Genomic DNA, 26,495 nt, shown 5'->3' on the forward strand with positions numbered 1-26,495 from the left:
CTTGGGCTAGATATGTATTCTGCATTTTTCCCATTGAAAGAGATCTCACCTTGGTTATGGAAAACAGATCTCAGTTCATGGCATTCGAATACTGACAATTCTGCACTTTCAATAGCATGCATTTAATGATTTGTTTGCATTTTAAAAAACAAGTGGCAAAAGGTATCGGCACAACTACACCAGACTCAGTTCACAACACTCTTCTAGCTTCTTGAGGTCAGTGCTCCTACATGGTTGTAGCCTGGCAGAGTGCTATATTCTCTTATCCCACCACCTGAACGAGCCAGAGACAACGCAACACTGTTTCACATGAGTGCCCCATTGTGGGCACACTCTTTTGAGAGGACTGCAGAAGTTCAGAGCAGCATAACAAGAGTTTTCCGCAGATAACAGTTGTTATGTCTGCCCATACCAGCTAATACAGGAGGCTGCCATAGACACAGATCAGACTCCTCTACCAGAAAATCTAGCAGGGCTACATGCACCAGTGAGGACACAGCTTGCTTCCAAAGTTCCCAACTGACTTTCAGAGCCTCTAGCTGTTTCTGCTATTATCATATGGTTACAAGAATTATTTAAAGACTCTGCTAATTAAGGAAGTGGATTGCTTTTACTGTTCTGCAAGTCAACTACAACTGTGTTTGAGGCTGTTACAGTGAAGTTACACTTTGGTACTAGGAACTGGCATACTTATTCAGCCAAGTGATCTAACTAACTACTGAAATACTTGTGTTACTATACAGCAATTGGTCTGTCTTCAGTTTAAGCTGCATGCACATTGACTTAGTTGTGAAAATTCTTTAATTTTCTTGTGGCTCAAGACAACTGTTTATTTTATTGTGAACATGATGGCTTTTGTTTCATGTAGCAGTGTATTTATAAGTATTGCAATAGAACAGCAAGTCACAGAAGAAGGCATTGTTTCAACTGACTCTTTCATGTTCTGCATGTTTTGACACCACAAAATAAAATGAGCAGCTCAAATTACCAATATAGTGGTTAATTAAGTTAACTGTAAAACAGCAAAATAACTTTCCAGATATTGGCAAGTAATTTGATCGCAACTGTTTGTGTGTGAGCACAGTTCTCTTCATTTAGTTAAATTTCCCTTATCAATGAATCCCCCTCCCCTCCCAATAGTGTCACACTCCTGATTATATTGTATAATACATTTTAAAACAGTTTTACCCCACTGAAAATGCCCATTTCACTTAATTTGCAATTGCCTTTCTCTGTCATAATGGAGGTGGTAACAGATAAGTTTCTTTTTTCTCAGTTCAGCTTCCATCCTACACCATACTTGGGGGTTCTGAATGATTACCAATGAATTTACCAATTCTGCCAGTTTTTATACATACACATGTTGCCTGCTTTTGCCTCAGGATATCCAGAAAGGTCCTCCAGTTCTATAAACATGGGAAATGATATGCTCAAGAGACACTTCTATCAATCAAAACTCACTTATTGTTGTCTTCACAAAACATTGTATCTCAATTTTTAAATTCTCTGCCCCTTCTTTATGCTACAAATACATATCGGAATAAACAGTTCAACACAAAATAAAGCAAACAAATATTTAATGGCTTATTTGGAAGATTGTCATACATGTACCAAAAACAGTTTACAGTTATTACTGTAGTGCACTGCACTCTCACAATATAGGGAAAAAACAACACAAAAATATGGTAAACATTTTTGTTGTTACATTCAAGCTGACAGGCAGTACACCAGGCAAATGTCTTTTTTGTATATCTTTCAACATTCCCATACATCAACAATTTTTAAAATTTATTTTTAATTACATGAGGTAGGCATAAAGGTAGTAATGAAGTATGTAACTAATTTTGAATGTATCATAATCCCTTCCCATAGAAGCTGTAATAGTTCTATACAACTGGTACATACTCAGTCAATGAAGATTTCATTTCTCAAATATACAGGTTATGAACTTTTTCTGTATTTTTCAGGTACAGACATGTAAGCAAACTCTGAAGTACACACAAATTAAGTACATGTCTTGACACAAAGTACTGAAACTGCATAGAAAGCACAAACAAAACCATCACCACAATGCACACAATAAAATATTTTGAAATCAATAGACACATTACACATATTTGCATAATTTAACAGCATCAATTTGTTTACACACTGTTAAAAAGACAAATAAATGTGAATTAATTCTCTTCAAGACATAAAACTAAAATATACTTTGTCCTTTATCAACACAACCAGATACCAGTGCCAACAACACATCACAAATACAAACAGCAAATGGATACAGCAGGTACACATTCATTTATGAATATAAATCACAAAAACAATCTTTGTATAACTTCCTATTTCCAAAGAGTTATCTTTCCCCCTCATCTCTCGCAATCCCTTTCATGTCTACCAGAAACTTCTGCAATCATGAAACTTCCTACATACTTCAGGACTTGAGCTTGACAGATTGTCTTGGCTTCTCTTTGAACCAATTCAAGAACCTAACAATACTCTTCTCCTACATTTCTGAGCTCCTACCTTTCTGCAATCATACCGAGAATGGAATATTCATTTTATTTCTTGGGATAACAATACAGGAAAGAGTTGACAAATGCATGATTATTATTACTAGAGAAGTTTATTTTATTCTCATCTGGTATGATTAGTTTACTGAGAAAAAGAGCATCTAGTAATATCTTGGCAGATGTTGGAATGCCTGAATGAGGCCTCCAACACACTTACGTTCTTCTTGAAGGTTCAGCTCTTTTGTTTGGCTGTAGGCCACAGACAATGATATAATATGAAGCTGGTGATTAGAAAACAACATTTTTGTGTAATGTGGTTGGTTATGCATATTTAATTCATTGCAAGTCATCATGACAAAACACATTGGTTTTTATATTGTGAGATAATTAACAAATTGTATAAAAACATAGTAACTTGTTTAAACATACAGTGAAGTAATATAAAGCTTGACAGGGAAATGAAAAACATTAAGAAGTGAAACCAATCTCTGTCAAGCAGATGAAGCTTGAACTAAAAACATTCTTTTTTGATGTTACATATCGATTCATGGCAAAGTCATTTGAAAATAGTACTTCTGCTTAGTCTGTGAACTGCAACAACTGCAAAGAGACGTGGAATAACACAACAAACGGCTGGATTCTTAACCAGGTAATTTGAATACAATTTCCTCACTGTGTCAATTTTTTAAAACTAGCTTTCTGTTTATTGTAACATCTACACTCTTAATTTTTATGCATGCACACAACAAAAATATCTGTAAAAACTGAGTTACCAATTAATTAAGACAGGCCACATATAATAAATAATAGTAACTCACTAACCAAGTTTGTTGCAACAGATATAATGAAAGAGATTCAAGCCTGTGCTCTTACAGCTGACTCTACAAATATTTATTAAAACTGATTTTCAAGTTGCCTTACAAATGGAGTTATAACAAAATGAACACAAAACAGTATTTGTTATTTCTGACAATTCAGTATCTCAGCAAAATGGGCTGTCTTCACTGCTGGAACACATTCACTTTATTACATGCTACTCATTTTTATTATGCAATGTCATCACTTTCCTTCATGTCACTGTCATTATTTCCATTAAGGTGGTTTTGGCCATTCTAAGATGATGAATAAATAATAATTAAGATTATGTATTTTATGAGACAATTAAACCACGATTCACAATATAAGCAAACAAGGAAAGGGAAGAAAAGCAACCATTTCCATTTCAAAGAATCCACTCCATTTGCCTTTAGCCATTTATGGAAACCACACATCATCTAAATCTAAATGACCGGACGGAGACAGTTTTGGACATTCTAGAACCTAAAAAATCTTGATAATTTTTTGAAAGAAAAAGCTGAACTTGGTCAGTTTAAACTTCTAAGTTATAGCAAACAGATAACATGCTCTTGAATGTTGCTGTGGTAGTACAATGGAAGCAGACTTATCAAAGCTTTAATGTCACTTATGATTACATTATATAGCTCCAGTGGAACAAAAAAAAATTGTTTTTATTCCTGAGATATTGTGGACTACATTTTCATAAACGACCACCCCCCCCCCCCCCCCCCCCTGTAAAAGTGCACCATGTAAGTGAATTTGTTATTTGTTTCCACTCAAACAATTCCTCAACAGAACATGTTTTTTAGAAAATACAAATATTAAATACACAATTACTTTCATTCACTCAAGTAGTTTGGTTTTTTTTAACAGCATCAGATAGTAGTCACTGGGAAGTAGGATCATAAAAGGGATAAAAGGATAAGAGTATACTACAAAATCGGGCTATAAACATTTTTATACAGTTAAAATATATGGACATCAAAACAAATGGTAAGGTATAAGAAAAGTTCACAAATCCCAAACAACATGTCTCGTTGTAGTTCTTATAGCCTTTATCTTAAGCCACTTTCCACTCACAGTGTATATTAAAAATGCTTTTGGAACTCTTCCATGAATTCAGTTTTGGAAGAGGGTGTGATTATGACATACATTCTCTCTTCTTCTTCTGCATTATCCACTACAGAAAAAAAATTACGATGCCTGAAAAATACTATTCAGACTATCCGGATCAAAACTGTGGTGACAAATAAAACAGAAATGTATTTTAATAAACAAAAAGTCATTCCCAAACATATTTACTTTTAACAATGAAAATGTGTCATAAAGGTAACCAGCATGGAGGTGACTATGGCGAATAATTTATGCAGTCTGCAATTTACTGGTCACAAACATTTAGAAAACAATATTTCTCATTTATTTATCCATTTCCACACATTTTGGTGTTAGTCATCGCCAGAATCTCTATATAAAAAATAAATACAACTATAATACAAATGTGTGGAGGCACGTACAGCTAGCGTACAGAACTGTCATGGTTTCTGTTGTTATATTTTATGGGCATTCTACTCACAATTGTTGTTGATATAACCACAATCTTTTGTTATTACTTGCCCATCACCTACCCATCCCCCCCCCCCCCCCCCCCCCACATACACACCTCCCTCTATACCTCCCTCATCTCTTTGTCCTCCTCCCCTCCCTCTAGGGCATATCTATATAAAAATTAAATTAAATTAAAAAAGTGGTACAAAAAAATTCAAAGTATTCAGATATGTTTTAAAGTTACTCTGTTACCTCTAACTTTGATGTATTTGTATTTACAGTTTGATAAATTTTATTATTGTTTTAATACTGCTATCCAGTTATATTTTAAATGGTATTATTAGTTTGTATGTGTGGCTGTATATGAGGTAGCTTTTTATTATTGTTATCATAATTTGACAATTGACATTTCTGAAGCTATTCACTGTACATATGCTACTTAGTAATAAAGTATTTCTTTTCATAAATGTTTCAGACATTGGCCAATTGTTTGCCATATGTTAAATTATTTTAACTTTTTCGCCATTGCACTAGTTTCATTTTATTCATACAGATTATACAATGTCACTGACATCTTATTTTACAGTTGTAAATAGTTAACTGTATTTTTCTTGTTCTTCTTGGGTTGCACTGGTTGTCAGCATGACTGTACTGTGGCACCACTTAGTGATGATGCTCTCTGTACTCACAATTTGAATTCTGTCAATCTGCACATGTTTGTCGCAAAACGACCATGTTAATATGTAATCCTCTGCTTTTTATCTCAACCAGGGAAGTAGATATATTTTGTAAAATTTGGATGTTTCTAGTTTTCGTGTACCGTATGGCTCCATTTTGCTACATGTGTCTTAGCTGTAATTATTTGATATATCTTCCGTCTGTTATATGTTTGCCCCAAGCACCTCCATATGTTTGTATCCATTTTTATATACAAATTCTGAAGAGGCTAACACTGTAATGCACAAAAATTGATTAATAAATCAAGGAATATTGGTTTCTAGTTTTTCCCTGTAGTCATCTGTGAGCAACTGAGCATATTGTGGGTCATGTAAACTATAGTTACTTTTGTTAGGCCACACACAAGTCATAGGTTACTAACTTTGTTTTAGAATGTTCGTGTTGATATCTCATTATGAGAAATTAGTACTATGCAAATTGCATAAATGAGGGAGCAACCTTCTAAAGCAGCTGAGATTGACAAGACTGGTAGTGAAGAATAATAAATTGCAATAAAAACTACAACTTTTGAGGCTTAATTTTAAGCATACACAAAGCATGAACAACTAAATATGAATTTTACCAGAACCAGCTATTCACTGTGTTATAATAAGATACTTCCTGCATTTGCAGAATTCGTAACAATACAAGTACTAGTTAAAATTAACAAAGTTCTAAAAATTATACATATGTATGTATTATGTAATTAATATAATATGTGAGGAAGACATGTAACTCATTTTCAGCTTACACGATATCAATCTCTTCTCTAGAAATATAATTTAAATAACCCTTAATCCTCATAAGTTTTCACTGCTCATGAAAAATACTGAATGACTCTAAATATAACTTTGATTTTTTGTTAAAATTGACTACTTGAAAGGTGGGAAGACATATCACTAGTTATGTTGCTCACAATGTGGAGGGAGATGGAGATCCATGTAGTAAAAAGGTCTCTTCCTTCTCTTTAACACCCCTCACCTGTATTTATTCTCTCCTGTTTCACATTTCTTTATTGCCATCAACCTTGATTCAAATTTGAAAACTGTACAACTGTCCATCATGGGAATGTCTTTACCTAGGAAAACAAAAATCATGGTCCATTATATATGTATATAACATGTCTGTAAATACTCAGTGACTTGTAACTGTTTTTCTCATTGCTCATCAAAGACAATGCAGTTATCTACATTACAACAAACAGTTACTTATGGAACAAATTATCATGAAGTTCTTTTCTGCAAATACTATGAAAGAAATTAAACTAAATGTAAGGAAGCAATTAGTAGAATTTTGACAATTTCACACAATGATGCAACAATTTTCTGACTAGAATCTGCTGCTCTGAAAGTGAACACCACTAATAATAATTTGAAATATTATAAAGCTGCATGTGTGAAATGGACATGTATCACTACACAGGAAAATTTAAACATACACAATGTGTATTGTAAGAAATCTTCAACATTTAGCCAACTTTAGAAACTGTTACAGCTTTTTTTTGTTTCTCTGAAACAGGAAAGTAAAGTCTGAAGCAGATGTGCAAACTGAATCTAATTGAGTGTACCTATATTCAAAGATAAAAAAAGGTCTATAGAACATGATCAGATGTCGTTTAGAAAAAAGTGACAAAGAAATTAAAAAAAAGGTGGCAACTAGGAAAACGAGATCAAAGATTTTAAATGTGAAGTACAAGTAAAATGACATGACAACAAAGCCTTTTTTCCAGTACATAGCATATTTCACTGAGAACTAAGCCAAATATTAAAGAAACCATGCTTATTTTGGTGACAGACGTGTAGAAGAGACAAATTCACTAAATGAAAAAGAAAAAAAAAAAAAAACTGATAATCAATCAAGGATAAGGTCTTTCAGAATGAAGATGAATTGTATATTCACATTTTATGGGGATATATTCGAAATTGTTGCTATGCATTGTAGTTGTAGTACGTATCTGAAGGAAACATTTGTATGGAAGCAGAGTAACAATTAGCAATTTATTGACTTTAATATGTATTGATGTACCGTATGTGACTAATAAAAAACATTATGAACCTAAAAATTCATGCAACTTTGAATACTATCACAGGTTCTCTTCTCAATTGTTAGCAATTTTTTTTCGTCAATCTCAAGTCTAAGTGTGTCCCGCAGTTGCACATAACTCTATGTCCATTGTCAATTGTAGTTGTAGCGGTGGTAGAGGGTGGAGGGTAACAGTGACAGCAGTTATTATAATAAAAATAATTTTAATATTACATGTGGCATTAAAAACATCTTGCACAATGTGGCAAAATAATAATAACAATACCAATAATAATAATAATAATAATAATAAAGGTTGTAGATGGATTTGAAGAGGTAAGGTGGACCACTGATGTAATTCACAAAATTTCCATGGCAGTTAAAGATGAAACAGAATCAACACCAATTGGGGAGGGGCAGACTCTTAGAAAAGAGAAAACATAAAGGTCACTTTGCTAGGTACTGTGTCTACCATGGATAAAAGACACCAGTAAGTACAGAAAGAAATATGACTGTGCACTACTTTAATATGCTTCAAGTACTTTAAAGTACTTGCTCTCTATTCTTAATGTGGAGTAGTCATAAACTGAAAGCCCATTTAACTACTTTTATTTATAGTTTACAATTCTACTTTCATTATTATTAAGTGTAACAGCCAACTATTAGACTAGCTAAAGGGAAGATAATTTTCCTTCTTGTTTTAAAAGATAATAAACCTGTTTTTCAGTCAAATATCATGAAACAACTATTCAAGGAACATAGCTACCTCTAATTTATATTTTTGTAATATAAGTGAAGTATCTTCCGGGGATGCACAGAGATAGTTTCTGCAGACAGTAAAGCATATAGAACTTAGCCTCAGAACCCAATTTCACACTGATTCCTCCATATACTTACAGAACCTAGAGATAATTCACACTGTTACACCATAATAAAATAATATACAGCACAAATTGAAACTGTGATCATAGAGAGAATGAGTAAAATACAACTCTAATTAATGTGGTGACTTTCTAAAAAATAAACAATGAACATAGTATTTGACATTGATTGTGCAAGCCAATGTCTCAATTTATGTCTCACATTGGTAACCAGGTACAAAAACCTGTGGCACATCAAGTAATAAGCAAAAATCTATTTGTATGAAGTGAAGCTTATATGACCACAGGTCTTCCTGGAGCCGTTTCTGGCCAAGTACTTCAAATCTAAATGAAGTAATAGAAGTGTGATATAATTCCCAGCCACTCTACCACCTTAGCTACATGGCTGATGCTTCTGCAGAGAAGATATTTCTCCAGGTAACACATAAAGCTCATGTATAACAACATATGTAATACAAACTTTAGCGACAATAAAATTAAACTGAGCAACACTTGAAATATATAGTACACAGAGTGCAGTGTCTAGAAATAACATGCAATGGTGTTAATAAATCAGACTAGGATTCATTATATTTTGTTTCAGTCATTTAGCTAAAACATTATAAGGCACTGATTCTTGATACATATCTATTAATGAATACTCCCGTTAGAGGGACAAAGACTTGCACTAAAGTTCACAGTGTGGCAGCTTTGACTAAAATTGACTAGCGTGACAAGGAACTTGCAACTGTATATCTACAATCACATTTTTCACAAAAAAGTACAAACAGCAAACACTGACATATAATGCAATATATGTACAGCTACAAAATATGAAAATTAAACACACTAACAGGACAATATTTGGTGTGAATGTCATTTCAATTGCAGATGTTATAACAATTACTGTATTCCACTGTGTATAATACAGATTACACGCACTTCAATAGATCTAAAAATATTTTTATATATAGACCTTTCCAATAACAGCTGTAAAGTAAATATCATTCTGTATTTACATTTTTAATTTCACAAACACCAATCAAATTCATATCAACCTTATTACAATAGCATCTCTAAACAAAAATATCTCCAAAAAGGAGCTATAATCAAATTAATATAAAATATATTCTTTTTCTATTTATCGATAAAGTGGACTGTGGTACCTGATAAAGCATGAAGTATTATGATTCTGTGATGTTCCAGCTGAAAGCAGATTCCTTGAAACATGCAGGAAAATGACTGTAGAAATATGTATATGGACAGGCTTTCTACTACTGTCATTGTATTATTTGATGATGAGAAGGAAAAAATAATGACAGCTCTAGTGGAGAAGGTGAGGAAATGTGCTTCCAAAATGTTAAAGTTGAAGAGGTCAAAGCTGTGAAAATTACAGAAGGAGGGATGTAATATCAAAGAAGCAGGATTCGAGTACTGAGTCCAAAGAAGTATATGCAATATGCTCAAATATGCATAACTGTGATATTAAATGGCAAATTTTGTAACACTATAAGCAGTGTAATTAAATATGAGCTCTGTGGAAATGCCTCAGATTTTTGCACAGAACTGGGCTTCAAACAAGGAAAGATAGTATGTTATTTTATCTAGACAGTTTGGTATTAAATTTGCTGGATACTATGAGTCATGATGCGTGAACATCAAAATATAGTTGTGAAAATGGTATACTACAGCAGATATTTATTCAAATGGATTTACATTCAAATGAACAATGGTTTGGACAAGAAATGGATTTTAAAATGTTATACCATGAATAAACGCTGATGAAGTGGCAGTGTGGGATAAGAAATACCAAAGAGAAAGTTGTGAGGAATATTTAATTGTTGGCAGATATGAGTGAAGTGCATGAAGGTACTTCAGTTGTACGGATAATGAAGTGTAATGCTGTTGCTATTCCTTTCTCAAATGTAAACACAATGGTGCTTGCACTCTGACAAGGACTTCAGTAGGTCTTCTCAAGTAATACACATCAGATGGCAGGAACAACAGATATGAATAAAAATCAACATAAACTTTAGCTTTTGGAATTAGGTATTCCTTCATCTCTTAAACTAAAGGGAATGTCCTTTTTAATTTATTTATCCTGTTCCATTGTATGTCTGTTCACCCCAAGTATTGGATTCTTATTAAATCATTCCACTTCTTCCGACCCCTCCTGTCCTTTAAAGGATGTACGAATTGATGATGTCTGTGTCAACTAACACATAAAACATTTTTTGATATTTAGCTACTTGAACAGTACAAAAAACTTTGTACAAGAATGACAATGATGACTGAAGACAATATAAGTACCTAAGGCTGTTTTGTTTTATAATTCTATACATTTTTGTCCACTAATAACATTACATACACTCTTAATGCAAGACCTCACAGCAAAGATGATAATTTAATAAGTCGCACATATGACAGCAGTTCTACAAGAAATAATTTTTCTTGGTTAACATTCCCAGTCACTTACAAAATTATGATTTTAGTTATTATAAAATATTTAATAATTTGGCTTAATCCACAGGTACTTTCACATATTGCACAGTAGGCACTATTACCTCTTAAGCGTAATATTTTTTCATAAAAATTTACAGAGAAAATAACATTTTCATTTAGTTTCTGGTGTTACAGTAAAATACAGATATATTAAGGCACAAGTGCGAATGAAAGACTCTTTTTTCTGTTAGCTGTGAATATCAGTATCTTAGAATATATTTGTATATAATAAAGGTGGAAAAACACTTTGGTGAATTCATATTCAAACTTTACTTACACTTCATCTTTTCAAAACACACACACACACACACACACACACACACACACACACACACACACTCATTAAAGCATTCCAAACATTATGCTAAAATGCTTAAAAACAATGACATACTAGTTTGTATGTGTATACATAAAATCTTTAACATATAAAGCTCTTTTTAACATTAAAACCAACAAGGAAATGTATTTGGTATTGTTGAAAATGACTTTTACAGATTCCAAGTAAATTATATACAACAATAAATAGTAATTTCCTGCAATCAAGACTCTTCATCTATACTAGTATTGATATTTTGTTTCCAGAAATATATCTTTTATGTTGAGACGGGTTTATCATCCTCAGTATTATCTGTTATTTTAGATTTCTTTGATGTGCTTGAAGCACTTCCTCCAGAAATACGAGCATCTTTTATAAGACCCCCAAAACCTACTTTTTCCCGAGCTTCACCAGGGTGCCTATAAGATACATGCTTTCTCAGAGCATCTCGAGACCTGGATATATGACTACAAACACTACATGCATAATTAACATTCTGATGTGTTTCCAGATGGACGCGCAAATTATACTGATTGCTTAGCTGTTTACCACAAACAAAGCATGTGGCATATAGCTTGCTAGTGTTGCTTGTAGTGGGATTTGGGAGATAGAATTTACTAAATTGGCCAGATGAAGCTTTCAGTTTCAAACTGGTTAAAGCTGTGTTTGAACTATGTTGCATTCTGTCTGTGTTACAGACACTTCCACCAGAGTCATCTGAAGGAGGGGACTGTTGCCCTGAAACAAAAATGATTAATGACTATCCTGTTTAAGTTGTTATATAACATATCCTTAAACTGTGTTTAATAATTTTAGAAAGTAATAAAGGAAAGTTCTACTGTAAGTGAAGAATACAATGTTTTCTTTGTAGTAATTGATACAATATTTATCAGAATCCTTCCGACCATAATCTGCTTCAAAAATGTTGTGCATTTACAATGTATGAGACATTTAGAGTTACTGAAAATTTGAACGTTTCTGTATACTGTTTTATTACATTCTACAGAAAAAATTCCTAAAAGTATGCACGATAAACTTCATTTCATGTTAAACAATATAGGTAAATATTACTTTGGCATGAAACTCTAAAGAGAATAAGGCAAATAACATGTTTTGCAATTCTGTAAGCAGCCGTTCCTACACAAATTACTACCTGCTAAATTAAAACAAGACATGGTGATTAAAAGTAGAGCACAGTCCAGATTGGACATGGTAGTGCAGAAAATCAATCATGGTATTTTCAAGAAAGGAAGGAAAACCTATATCTGGATGGCCAAACAGGGATCCATCAGTCAATATTCCACAATGAAACTCTAGTGCCAGCTTCCTCAATCATGCATGTGATGGACTATGGCAGTGCAGGAACTTCATTAAGAGCCTTCGACCAAGAGAAACATAGCAAGTGAACTGTCACATTGTCGATAAAGAAGTATGTAAGAGTATACATAAGTTCATGATTCCTTCTAACTATAGCTGTTGTTTTAAATTCTTTCACAGTTTTTATGATTAGCCTAAATTATAAATTTAATGCTCTTAGTCTGAAGTGCACAATATAATATATATCCAAAGAATGGAACACATTTTATCTATTTTCCATACATAATGATTACTGGAAAAGAGCACATCAGCTGTTGCATAAAAAGAGGAAAGGAAGAAAGATATGCTGTGTGAAGAATCAGCAAACGGTCCATTTTGTCACAGTGTCAAAGTTTCATTGATATCCATTTATTCCTATGACAAATGAAAAGATATCATAAGTTTATTAACCTATACTATTATCTAGTTGGTTATTAGAATTCAAACATTTCCTAGCCACTAAACGGGTAGCTTTCAATCAACGTAGCTATTTCCATGACAATAATCAATGTCTGAAAATATAATGTAGGGTGGATAGATAAAAAAAAGAATCTACTCACCAAATGGCAGCAAGAGAATACACATATAAATGATATGGAAGTAGGCTAGCTTTCGGAGCCATTGGCTCCACCTTCTGTCAGAAGGGCTGATGGGAAAAGAAGAAGGATGAAGGAAAAGGACTGACAAGGGGGAGAGTTACAGAAAAGTCACACATATCCTGGGCCAGGGGAGACTTACTGGGAGGGATGAGATAGAAAGACCGACTGTTGATGCCTGCAGTGAATAAGTGCAGGTAACAACAGTCTTTCCCTCTCATCCATCCAATAAGTCCCCACGTGCCCAGGGTTTTTGATGAATTTTCCACAACTCTTCTCATTTCCTAATCCTTTCCAGTCCTTTTCCTTCATCTCTCCTTCTTTACCTTAAGCCTTTCTGCAAGGAACAGGAGCCACTGGCTCCAAAAGTTTGCATATTTCCATACCATTTATAAGTGTTTCCTCCTGCCACTGCTTAGTGCATAGTGTCTGTTCTTTTGAAGCAACAGACACCACACATCCATAAAATTACCGAATGCTCAGGGTGGCCAGAAGTGATCACACGTGCAGAGACAGTTTGTTCATCGTGGTTGTGTGTGAGGAGTTTCGTGTGGAGGTAAACATGACTGATGTTGAAAGAAGCCACCAAGTATGATGCAGGCTGCCAGGAACCACAAACCTCAGGCCCACAATAGTTCAATTTCTTTCATATAAAAGAAAAATGTGGGAATGTTTAGCTAAAGAATGAAATTCACCAAGACAGGAAGTACTGTCAGTGAACAATAAAGGCTAAAATTGTTAAATACTACCATCTCACAAATATTGCTGCAAAGTGTAGTGACTCAGAGTAGCAGGATTGTAGTGAAGATTTTATATGAGACATATCCCAACAGGAAGACATTAAATGAATTTTTGTGAGTCACAATGAATCACGCTTTAGTGTTTGTTGATTGTGTTTTTAAAGCTTCCTCAACTGCTATACTTCATTTTATTCTACAACTATCATTCTACTTAGTATTGACCTATTATATTGACACCAATCTCCTCAACCTGCTCTTTCGACCATATAGTTTTCATTTTCCTCACAACTATTATCAACTTCTTTGACTGTGGTTTACTACATAAGGGAGCTAAGCCAATTTATTTATCACCAGCTAATTATGTTTTTATTTGTTTTACCTCTGTTCCAGGGTAACTTTTTTCTGAATCCTTTAGTCAGTTTTATTTGAAGCTTTCCCTCTGTCGATTCTTAATCGCTGATTAAGGCAAACGTGGCCCGGTAGTATACGTCGGACCCGCGTGTTGCCACTATCAGTGATTGCAGACCGAGTGCCACCACACGGCAGGTCTAGAGAGACTTCCTAGCACTCGCCCCTTAGACTTTGCTAGCGATGGTTCACTGAATAAATACGCTCTCATTTGCCGAGACGATAGTTAGCATAGCCTTCAGCTACGTTATTTGCTACGACCTAGCAAGGCGCCATTATCCGTTACTATTGATATTGTGAGAATCATGTATTGTCAAGAGCGACGTTCACCATTAATAGATTAAAGTTAAGTATTCCACCAGCTACATCCGTTTTTCTCAATTCTAATTCCCTTGTCATGTTCCAGACCTCACGCCAGCCTGCGTGAGCTAAAACACGTGCATTTCGGCCTCCTTTAGTAACACGGTGTTGGCTCTCCTGCCAACCACAACATTGGCAACGAGGCACAACTGCGTTCTTATCGATATTGTCCTGATTTACTTGTGTAATGGCTTCACCACAATCTCCAGATGTACTGTCCGAATTTTATGGCTTACAGAATCAGCAGACGCAGGCCTTACTGGATGCCCTTGGACAGCTCGTCCAGTGTCAAAGTGCGATGCAAAACGATGTGGCAGCAGCCGCTTCACCGCTAACGCAGCCACAACATGCTGTTGCACCCACTTTTCAACCTTTTGATGCTGCACTGTAAAGCTGGACGGAGTGGTCACGCCAATATGGATTTCATCTCGCCGCCTACAGAATTCAATATAACGAGGGGCAGCCTTTTTTGTTGTCTTCTGTCGGCGTGAACACGTATCGTGTGATAGTAAAATTATTTCCCCGCCGCGACATAGCAACTCTGTCCTACGAAGAAATTTTGTCTGCATTAGATGCATATTTCAAAGAATCAGTCAATGTAGTTGCCAAACGGTATACCTTCTTTCGTACAAAACGTACGGCAGCTCAGACTAATCGGGAGTGGGTTGCAACCTTGCAAGGCCTTACTAGGGATTGTGCTTTCGATTATCAATATGGACTCCCTTATTCAGATACAATGGTACGTGATGCCATTGCACAGAACGTTTCTGATGTTCGTATAAGGTAACAGATTTTGAATCTAGTAAATCCCTTCCTTCAACAAGTGATGGACATATTGGATCGGCAGGACACACTTGACTTTGCTCAGGAATCATTTGAAACTTCGCCAGCAGTGTGTCAGGATCATCGGCCCGCCGGGCGAGCTGCACGGAGCAGTAAACAGCCCTCGCGCCTGGCATCACCGCTGCCGCCAGGCTCTCAGCCACGTGTGCCGCGCCGGCAAGCTAATGCAGTGATCAAATCATGCCCGCGATGTGCTACTAAACATTCGCGTGAGAATTGCCCGTCACACCAAGCTATTTGCTTTTATTGTAATAAAAAAGGGCATGTTCAGAGTGTTTGCCAGAAAAAGCTCAGACCGGAAGCTCAAAGCCGTTCCAGGCCCTTTGCTTCGCGCCAGAATCGGAATCGAACCAAGGATACTCAGGCTCGCGAAACATCGCCCATGGACATTCATGTAGTTCATTCCACTCCGCGCAGTGCCACTCTCTCTAACAGTGACTGTGTTCGTCCCAAAACTAGAGTGGGTCGACATCGCCGGAACTCCCGTCAAGCCCAAGTGATTATGTACCAGTGTCAGTTCGTATTGCACGAGACAGTCGCTCTTGTCGTCAGCAGGACAATAAACTTTTTGTGGACTTGGACATTAATGGCAAAGTGATACCATTCCAGCTCGATACCGGAGCTGCAGTTTCACTGATCAATCAAGACACTTACGAACTGCTGGACACACCTCCGTTGCGTGCAGCAAATGTTAAATTAACTGGCTATTCCGGTCAAGATATCCCTGTCTTAGGACAGTGCAGACTTTTTGCAACACACAAACGACAAACAAAACTTGTGTCATTTTACGTCCTTTGTTCTTCTTCTGCAGTGAACTTGTTTGGTTTCGATTTATTTCAGTTGTTTAACTTGTCTATGGTAAATCAGGTCCTATCAGTGAACCAGACTGTGCATTCAGACAGTGTTTCTCGTCTATATGAAGAATTTGCAGACATTTTTGCACCGGCCCTCGGCTGCGCTAAGAACTATAAAACATTCAGAACTGAAAGCAAATGTGCAACCGAAATTTTTCAGAGCACGCAATGTTCCCCAAGCACCGCGTGATGAGGTCACAAAAACATTACACGATTTGGAATCACAAGGTGTAATTGAACGTGTGCAGGCTTCTCTCTGGGCATCACCCTTAGTAATTTTGCCAAAACCTTCGGGAAAATTGAGAGTTTGTGTGGACTTCAAGGCAACAGTGAATCCACAACTAGTGATTGCAACTTTTCCTTTACCCCGCCCGGAAGATCTTTTTGACAAACTGTGCCCGGGTAAATATTTTTCGAATTCGGACCTAGCAGATGCGTCCTTGCAAATACCGCTGGACAAAGAATCCCAGCGCGTTTTGGTGGTTAACACGCATCTTGGTTTGTATCGATTCAAATGACTGCCATTCGGGTGTGCATCCGCCCCTGCATTGTTTCAGCAATATCTACAAACTGTTTGTGCGTCGGTCCCAACTGCAGCAAATTATCTGGACGATATTGTGATCTCCGGAAAGACGGAAGAAGAACATTTGGCCAATCTCAGAACATTATTTCAGGTCTTGCGACAAAATGGTCTTTGCTTGCGGAAGGACAAATGTGTGTTGTTTGCTCGGGACTTGCCATACTTGGGACATGTACTCACTGCCCAAGGCATACATCCCAGTCCCACGCACCTTCATGCCATACAAGACTTGCCGTCGCCGCAGAATTTGAAGCAGCTACAGAGTGTGCTGGGAAAAATAAATTACTACCACCGCTATGTGCCGCATGCCTCTTACATTTCAGCTCCGCTTCATCGCTTACGTCGTCAGGGTGTTCCATTCGTCTGGACGACGGAGTGCGACCGCGCCTTTCGCCGGTTGAAATCGACGTTGCTTTCCAATACTTGCCTTACGCCATTCAATCCCCAGAAGCCCCTCTTGTTGATGGTGGATGCATCGGATTTCGGGATCGGTGCTGTGCTTGCGCACAAAGATGGATCGCACAACTGCCCTATTGCCTTTGCATCCAAATTGCTCTCCTCTGCTCAAAGAAATTAATCACAGATCGAGAAAGAAGCATTGACTCTCATATTTGGTGTTACAAAGTTTCATGATTTATTGTATGGTCGTCACTTTACCATAATCACAGACTGATACAAGATATCGTAGCGGTCCACTGCTAACCACGGAAACGCCGATGCATTGTCCCGCTTGCCTGTTGCTGAGGATAGGGCATTTGATTCCTCTGAACTTTTTGCTTGCATGTTCATTGATGCGGAAACCGATGACGTGGTCTAATCGTTACCGATTGATTTTCGTCGTGTAGCTAAAGCCACAGCTGCCGACCCTGTCCTTGCTCCCGTTCTGCATTTTGTTGCTACGCAATGGCGCTTGTCAAAGTCACGGATCGGGGACCCGTTGGTTCGCCGATTTTTTGCTCACAAGGAGAGACTTTTTGTACGACGTGGTGTTTTGCTGTTGCGTTCTGATAATGATCAGTCCAGAGTCGTGGTCCCACGTTCATTACAGGCCTCTGTCTTACAGCTTCTCCACCGAGGACATTGGGGTATAGTGAGAACGAAACAACTTGCTCGTCAGCACTGTACTTGGTTTGGAATTGATGCCGCGATTACGAATATGTGCTCTTCTTGCATGGTGTGTGCCGAACAACAATCAGCACCACTGCAGAAATTGTTTGCATGGCCAAACGCAACTTCTCCTTGGCAATGCTTACACATAGATTTTGCTGGTCCATTCTGGAATGCTCGATGGTTGGTTGTGGGTGATTCATTCAGTAATTTTCCTTTTGTTGTCCAGATGTCTTCCATGACATCGCCTGCCACCATCAAAGCGTTGCCTGCTATCTTTTGCATTGAAGGTCTTCCACAGACAATTGTTTCCGACAATGGCCCACAATTCATGTCTGCAGAATTTCAGTCATTCTGCAAGGCCAATGGTATTCAACATCTGAAGTCCGCGCCGTTTTCGCCACAGTCAAACGGTCCCGCTGAACAATTAGTCAGGACTTTCAAGTCACAGATGTTGAAGTTGAAAGACTCGCATTCTTGGGAAGATGCATTATGTATCGCTCTCAGCCCCGAGATGGTCGCTCGCTGGCTGAGTTGCTCCACGGTTGTCATCATCGAACCCTGATGTCTTTGCTACATCCGCCGCATCAGGTTCCTGTGCAGTGGCAGACACCTGCTTTTGCTCCAGGCGACGTTGTCTACTATCGCCACTATCGAGGGTCACAGTGTTGGCTCGAAGGGCGCATTCTTCGCTGCCTTGGCAGCGCTATGTATCTGGTTTTGGGGGCCTCTGGTGAGGTGCGTCGGCATCTCAATCAGCTGCGCCTTTGTCGTCACACGGGATCTGCCGCTCGTCCGGTCAGCGTCCCGGGGACCCATCTACTGGCTCGCCTCAGCCCCAGGTGTTACCGACGCTGCCTTCCATTTCGCCCCATGGCGCCGCGCCGCCGCCTGTTCTCCTGCCGGCGACGCCCACAGTGGACGCGTCACTGCAACCGTCGGGCGCCTCCCTGGGTCACACGCCGCCGATCGCTTCCCGTGACCAGCTGTCCTCCGACATGGAACTCTTCGCCCGTCGGGTGCCCCGGCCCAATGGAGGTCGACCCTTGGCCCCTCCAGTCTCTCTACGGGCGCATGCACTGCATGCACCCTGGAGCAGGTTTTCAGGCGTTTCCTATCTGCCCGCGGTCCGAATGGCAGGGTGCGGGTGGCACAGCCTCACCTGTTGTTAGGCTCCCCACCTCGTCGCATACGTCAACATGCAGTCCTCCCCACGGCGGGCGGAAGCCTTATGCCACAAACGTACGCCGATTTGCGGGGGACAAATGTGGTGTCACCGCCAGACACCACACTTGCTAGGTGGTAGCCTTTAAATTGGCCGTGGTCCGGTAGTATACGTCGGACCCACGTATCGCCACTATCAGTGATTGCAGACCGAGCGCCGCCACACGGCAGGTCTACAGAGACTTCCTAGCACTCGCCCCAGTTGTACAGCCGACTTTGCTAGTGATGGTTCACTCAATAAATACACTCTCGTTTGCTGAGATGATAGTTAGCATAGCCTTCAGCTACGTTATTTGCTACGACCTAGCAAGGTGCCATTATCAGTACTATTGATATTGTGAGAATCATGTATTGTCAAGAGCGACGTTCACCATTAATAGATTAAAGTTAAGTATTCCACCAGCTACGTCCGTTTTTCTCAATTCTAATTCCCTTGTCATGTTCCAGACCTCACGCCTACTTCGTATTGACCTATTATATTGACACCAATCTCCTCAACCTGCTCTTTCGACCATATAGTTTTCATTTTCCTCACAACTATTATCAACTTCTTTGACTGTGGTTTACTACATAAGGGAGCTAAGCCAATTTATCACCAGCTAATTATGTTTTTATTTGTTTTACCTCTGTTCCAGGGTAACTTTTTTCTGAATCCTTTAGTCAGTTTTATTTGAAGCTTTCCCTCTGTCGATTCTTAATCGCTGATTAAGGCAAACACGAGCACTCTCAATGGCATCTATTACTCCACATTGTCGACATACACTCCTTGTCACTGCACAGTGCACTCCTCTTCGATACACCTTACTAGCGAGTCCCTCATTTACCAAAGCCTGCAGATGATCACAGCCTACAGCCTGGACAACCATAACAAACATCTACTTTAGCAAATAAGGGTCATTGTCTCCCTCCTCCCTCAGTCTCCTGAGATAGGGGAAGCACAGGTAAGTCTTCAGTCAGTCACAATAAAACACACCTGTGAACTGCTTGTCACTTATACCAATCTGTAGTGTGGTGTCACCGCCAGGCACCACACTTGCTAGGTGGTAGCCTTTAAATCGGCCGTGGCCCGGTAGTATACGTCGGACCCGCGTGTCGCCATTATCAGTGATTGGAGACCGAGTGCCGCCACACGGCAGGTCTAGAGAGACTTCCTAGCACTCGCCCCGCCGACTTTGCTAGCAATGGTTCACTGAATAAATACGCTCTCATTTGCCGAGACGATAGTTCGCATAGCCTTCAGCTACATTATTTGCTTTGACCTAGCAAGGTGCCATTATCCGTTACTATTGATATTGTGAGAATCATGTATTGTCAAGAGCGACGTTCACCATTAATAGATTAAAGTTAAGTATTCCACCAGCTACATCCGTTTTTCTCAATTCTAATTCCCTTGTCATGTTCCAGACCTCACGCAGGCTGGCGTGAGCTAAAACACGGGCATTTCGGCCTCCTTTAGTAACATGGTGTTGGCTCTCCTGTCAACCACAACATGTAGCTATTAATGGCTCATTTTAATGCATTTTACATTGTGTTTACCAGTTGAAATTCCGCATAATTCTTCTGTTGAACACATGACCAAACAAGCGTCTCCTTGGGCTATATCCATCTCACATGATTTCCAGAAGGCTTTTAACACACATCACATGTTGCTTCCTATCAACTGTGTGCCTATGGTATACCATCTCAGCTGTGTGACTGGAGTCAAGATTTCTTGTTACAAGGGTCAATGTTCGTAATAAATGAAGGGAATTCATCTAGTGAAAATGAAATTGTATCAGAGGTTTCACAGTAAGTGTTAAAGGTCCTCTGTTGTTCTTAATCTATGTAAACAATTTAGAAGATAGCTGAGCAGTCCTCTTTGATGGTTTGCAGATGATGACATTTTATCATCAAGCAAATACATCAAGAAATCAAATCAATTAGAAAATTATGCAGACAAGATACTTGCATGATGCAAAAAGCGTTAGTTAACCCTCAACAATAAAAAACATGAGGGTCTCCAAATGACTACTAAAATAAAAATTCTGTTCAATTTCAGTTACAAGATAAACCAGACAAATTTAAAGGTTGTTGACTCAATTAAATACCTAGGGAGCACAATTATAACCAATTTAAACTGGAACTTTCACGTAGAAAATGTGTAGAAGGGAAACCAAAGATTTCGCTTTATTGGTAGAACACTTTGAAGATACAACAAATTTACTAAAGTGATTCTCTACACTATGCTTGCCCATCCTCTTCTGAAGCATTGTTATGCAGTATGCAATCCTTACCAGACAGAATTGACACAGGACACTGAAGAAGTTCAAAGACGGGCAACTTGTTTTGTATTTTTGTAGAATGGAGGAGAGAAATAGATGGATACGATAAGCAAGTTGTGGTGGCAATAATTGAAAGAAAACATTTGTCATTGTGGCAGTATGTTTTCACAGAATTAAAATTATCAAGTTTCTCCCCTGAATGCCAAAGTATTTTGTTGACTCCCACCTAAAGAGACGATTATAATAAAGTAAGTGAAATAATTGCTGACACAAAAAGATTAAGGTGCTTATTTTTCCTGACGTGCTTTTCAATAGTGAAAAGGCAGGGATATATTCTGGAAGTGGTTCTATGAAACCCCTACCAAACACTTAGATATATGTAGTCTGAGGTTTTCCTGGTGTATATACTGCTTCCACAGTTCTTGGGTGTACTGCCATATCTGATCGTCAAAAGTTCATGATATTTCAGCAGACAATCACTCTGCCATCATCAGGCAGTGTTGATGGAATGAAGTGTCTGCTGTGGGCTAACAGTATTTATACCTACACAGTTCAGGACTCACTGGGCTCACACTGTGCTTTGTGATGGGGATGTGTGCAGCTGCAATGGTGGAGGGGAAATTCTCAGTTGCCTTCCAGTTGCTACCCTTATTACATCTCCAATTCAGGTGTCATATATAACTTGCATGGAGTTAAGTAAGGATTTGCAAGCCCTGTTCAGTTGGAAGCTAGTGTCTCTGTTGATTAAGATATCAGTCACATGATGTTCAATTGCTTCTTGGAAAAATGCAGTCTTAAAATTTATTGGTGGTACCCAGGACTTCCATTTGTTGGTAAAACATTTTATGAGCAATGTCAATGCATTGGTCTGCTATTGCAGACTTGTTGGGTAGCAGCAAGCGAGTGTAGTGTTAATGTTCTATGCATTGTTCTTGAACTATGTTGATTGTTTGTCCAAAATAAGTTTTTCCACATTCACGTGGAATCTGATATGCCCCCAGTGTTTTGAGACCCAGGTCTGCTTTCACTGCCCCCGGTAAACCTCAAGTTTTGGCTGGTGAGCAGAAAACTGGCATTATGTGATGTTATCGCTGTGGTCTGCCAATTTTTTATAATCCTTGCCCGCAAATGGTATGAAAGTGGTCTTTTGGAGTACTGGGCAGTCTGGCAACCAGGTGGAGTGGTACTCTCCACAGTTGATGCAAGTTGGAGATGGCGCACATGGAGTAACTGGGTGCAGTGGATGTCCACAGTCTCGATATGTGGTGCTGGAAGTGCAGCGGGAAGATATGTGCCCGAACTTCAAGCACTTAAAGCACCGCTTAGGGGGATGGGCGTATGGTTTAATGTCACAGTGGTAAACCATCTTCTTCTACCTAGTTTTCACGTTCCATGTCATTGTTGAAGCTCCATGTCTTTCTTGGAGCTCTTGTGTTGGAAAGCCACCTGAATCAGCCAGTTGCTGTATCTGTTCTCATAGATGGCAGATTCAAGGGGTCGCAGATCTGCTATCAGACTTTGTTAGTCTGAAATTGTCGTCTGCCAAAATTTCATGGAACCATTTAAATGTAAATTGCAGAGTAGTGATGCTAATAGTGGAAGAAGCAGAGTTCATTTTTTTTTCAAAATAAATATATCTGGTCAGAAATTATTAACAGGAAAGTAGAAAGTCTATAAATGACCCAAAATCAACATGGCATCAATCTTCCAATCAGCCTTGTCTGCCTAGTAAGTCTCACAATATGAGCATGTAATTACTATAGGAGACACAAATACTGATCTGCAGCTCAAATTTCACTCTGGAGAGAATATAAGTAGATTATTTCACTCTTAACTATAAGAGTACAATACTTCTGGATCCAATCCATCACATGCTGTCACCCTGAACATTTGATAGTAAAGCCTGGGAATTTAGTTGCAGACTTATGCACCGTATGTCCTTAAACATTCACTCAAATTATAGAGTTTTATTTATATATTTCGTATGGCTTTAAATACAGAATCAGATTACATCTGGTACATTTTGAAATTATAGAGTGTTCCTGTTCCATGGCTGACTATGAAATTACGTCAGGTAATGAATAAAGAAGACTCTGCCCACTCAAAAATCAAGAAAAATCCAACACTTGAACTTTATGAACTAGACAGGCAGCTGTAGAACAAAGTGAAGCAAAAAATGCACATTGCCAAAATCAGGCATTCCAGGTCTGTCGTAGGCAGAAAGTCACATTCTGCTGCACTGCAGGGGAAAAAATAAAATAAAATAAAAATTTGTGCAATTTAGGCACAGGAAAGGAAAAGTTTGAAGCTGATTTTCAAGTTCTGGCAGACAAATTGAACAACTTTTTCTCAACAGCAGTCAGCTCTCAAGCTATGATAAATTATCAGTCACAAGGTAGCAACCCCACAACTGATGTATTTCCATACACACAGTACAGAAAGTAATCACAAAAAAAAAACCCTCTTTGGCAGTAGGTAATAACAGAGTGAGCATAGGCAGGATTAAAAATGTTGCTAATATTAATATCTCAGTTCCCACAGAGTTCTTCAGTCTCTATCTTGTTAGTGATACATGTCATATGAAGCAGAAGAAAAGTATAATTCGATCAGTACCCAAGAATGATTACCCAAAACCACCAGGCTACTACAAGCTGATCAGCAAATTACCCACAGCAGCTGAAAGAGTATATGACATTCATAAAACATATCAATATGGTTTCTGAAAACACACAGCACAGCAGCTGCATTAATCAGAGTAACTGTTGATACCAAACATGCCATGGCATGTATGAAACAATCATTTTAACATTGGTTGATTTCAGCAAGCTTTTCATACTGTTGATTTCAGTACATTACATATGAAAATGAAACAGCTGAATTTCTCAAAATGGCAGCAGATGGAAATATCTGCACAAAACTGTGAGACACACAATATTTATTATTTACTAGCTGACCCGGCGAACTCTGTTCTGCCTTAAAGCCAATAAATAATCAGATTTTCGATGTTAAATTCAATTTTTTATTAGGAAATACAATTAAAAAAAATAAGTATTTTAATGATTCTTCATTCTTTATGTTTTTTGGTGTATAGCTTCCACTCTACACATATGTGCCTTGTGATACACAACATTTTTTGTTTTATTATCAGGCACAAGAACAAACAATGCAGACGGTCTTCCGACTCATGAACATGCCACATATAATTCACCATGTGAAAAACATGGATTTCCAGATTTAAACCACAAACTTTCAAGGATTTGGCTTTGTGATTTGTTAATGGTCATGGCGAATGCAAGACACATCAGAAATTGAAGTCTTTTAAACTCAAATGGCATATCTGTTGGGATCATCGGGATCCACAGAATGAGAACTTCCACATATTCCTTTGAGTATCATCACGTAAATAACATTATTCATCAATTTACTTACCACCAAAAGTGTACCATTGCACAGTTTTTGTTGGTTTATGTTTCGAAGCATGATTACTAGGCATAAATTGTGCGGTGGTAAGCCAGGCACATCCAAGGAGTTTAAAAATTCAATTGGATAGTTGGTGGCTTCATTCATTTGTTACACAGGCAATTATTTCTTTAAATTTTTAATTAATGATATATACTGATACTTTACCATAGACATTTAGATGCCATTTGCATTTTGTTATTCCATGTCAGATGCGTTTTTGTATACCACGTCTTATAGTGACGTCTAGCCGACATTTGTGTTTTGTTATTCCATAACAGATGCATTTTTGTTATACTACGTTTTATAGCGGTCAAATGGGATAAAAAGTATCCTAAGTCCGTCTCCTTCAAATGGGATAAAAAGTATCCTAAGTCCGTCTCCTGGTTCTAAGCTACCTCTCCACCAATTTTCAGCCAATTTTCAGACGGTCCTGCCGTCGTTTAGCTGATGTTTGCGTTTTCTTATTCCATGCCAGATGCATTTTTGTTACACCACATTTTATAGCAGTTGAACAGGATAAAAAGTAACGTATGTCTGTCTCCTGGTTCTAAGCTACCTCTCCACCAATTTTCAGCCAAATTGGTCCAGCCGTTCTTGAGTTATAAAGAGTGTAACTAACATGACTTTCTTTTATATATATAGATTTATCTACAAAACTTATAATAATTTTTTAAATTAAGTATATACAGAGTGGATAACAATAAACTGCAAAAACTAAATTGTGTGAAAATATAAGACAGCAGGAGCAAAAATATTCCAGTAAATGTGGCTCCATATACGAGCTGTTTGCAAGGTAATTGTGAATGTCTGGTTATGAGCTCCCACTGACTTCAGGTACAAATATTTTCCTAGGTAGTACAAATATATTTGAAACACAAATTTTTCAGTTATGTCTCCACATAATTGGCCTCAAATATTCCTCATGGCCTACCTTTCCTTGTCCCAGATGGATAGGTTGAGCACTGCTTACAGTTTGACCTCCGAAGTCACCTCACCTCAATTCTCTGGATCTGTCTGTTTCGGGGTCATCTAAGAAGTGAAGTGTACAGCACTCTCATCAGTACAGTTGAAGTACTGGAGCAGTGAACTGCACAATTCTTTCAAGATATAAGAGATGATCAGATGTTTGAAAGAATTTGAAACTCATTGCAGAGATGAGTGCAGTATTGCCTACAAATGTGAGGATGACACATGGAACACTTGCTTTATACATACAAGTGTATAGTAAACTGTAATGTGTAGTGCATTGAATTATTATTGTATTTCTGCTTAAGGTAGGTCTTGAGTGAAATTGAAGCTTAATTAGATATGGATAAATAAAAACGTTTCATACATTTATATAAACTATGGCAATATCCGATACTGAAGTCAGTGGCGGCTTGTGAACGCATACAT

At 38.0% G+C, this 26,495-nt stretch overlaps 1 protein-coding gene across 6 annotated transcripts in view; it reads right to left on the reverse strand.

Annotated features, from left to right (window-relative positions):
- Positions 1-1,560: 1,560 nt before the first annotated feature.
- Positions 1,561-26,495, reverse strand: part of LOC126342926 (protein abrupt-like) — a 135,022-nt gene continuing 110,087 nt past the window's right edge. For all 6 annotated transcript variants that reach the window (XM_050001898.1, XM_050001897.1, XM_050001896.1 and 3 more), the window contains one exon: positions 1,561-12,047. In XM_050001898.1, coding sequence (XP_049857855.1) covers positions 11,587-12,047 — 461 coding nt within the window. In that variant the 3' untranslated portion in view covers positions 1,561-11,586. The remainder of the gene's footprint in view (positions 12,048-26,495) is intronic.

Source organism: Schistocerca gregaria, chromosome 1 (assembly GCF_023897955.1).
Source record: "Schistocerca gregaria isolate iqSchGreg1 chromosome 1, iqSchGreg1.2, whole genome shotgun sequence".
NCBI lineage: Eukaryota > Metazoa > Arthropoda > Insecta > Orthoptera > Acrididae > Schistocerca > Schistocerca gregaria.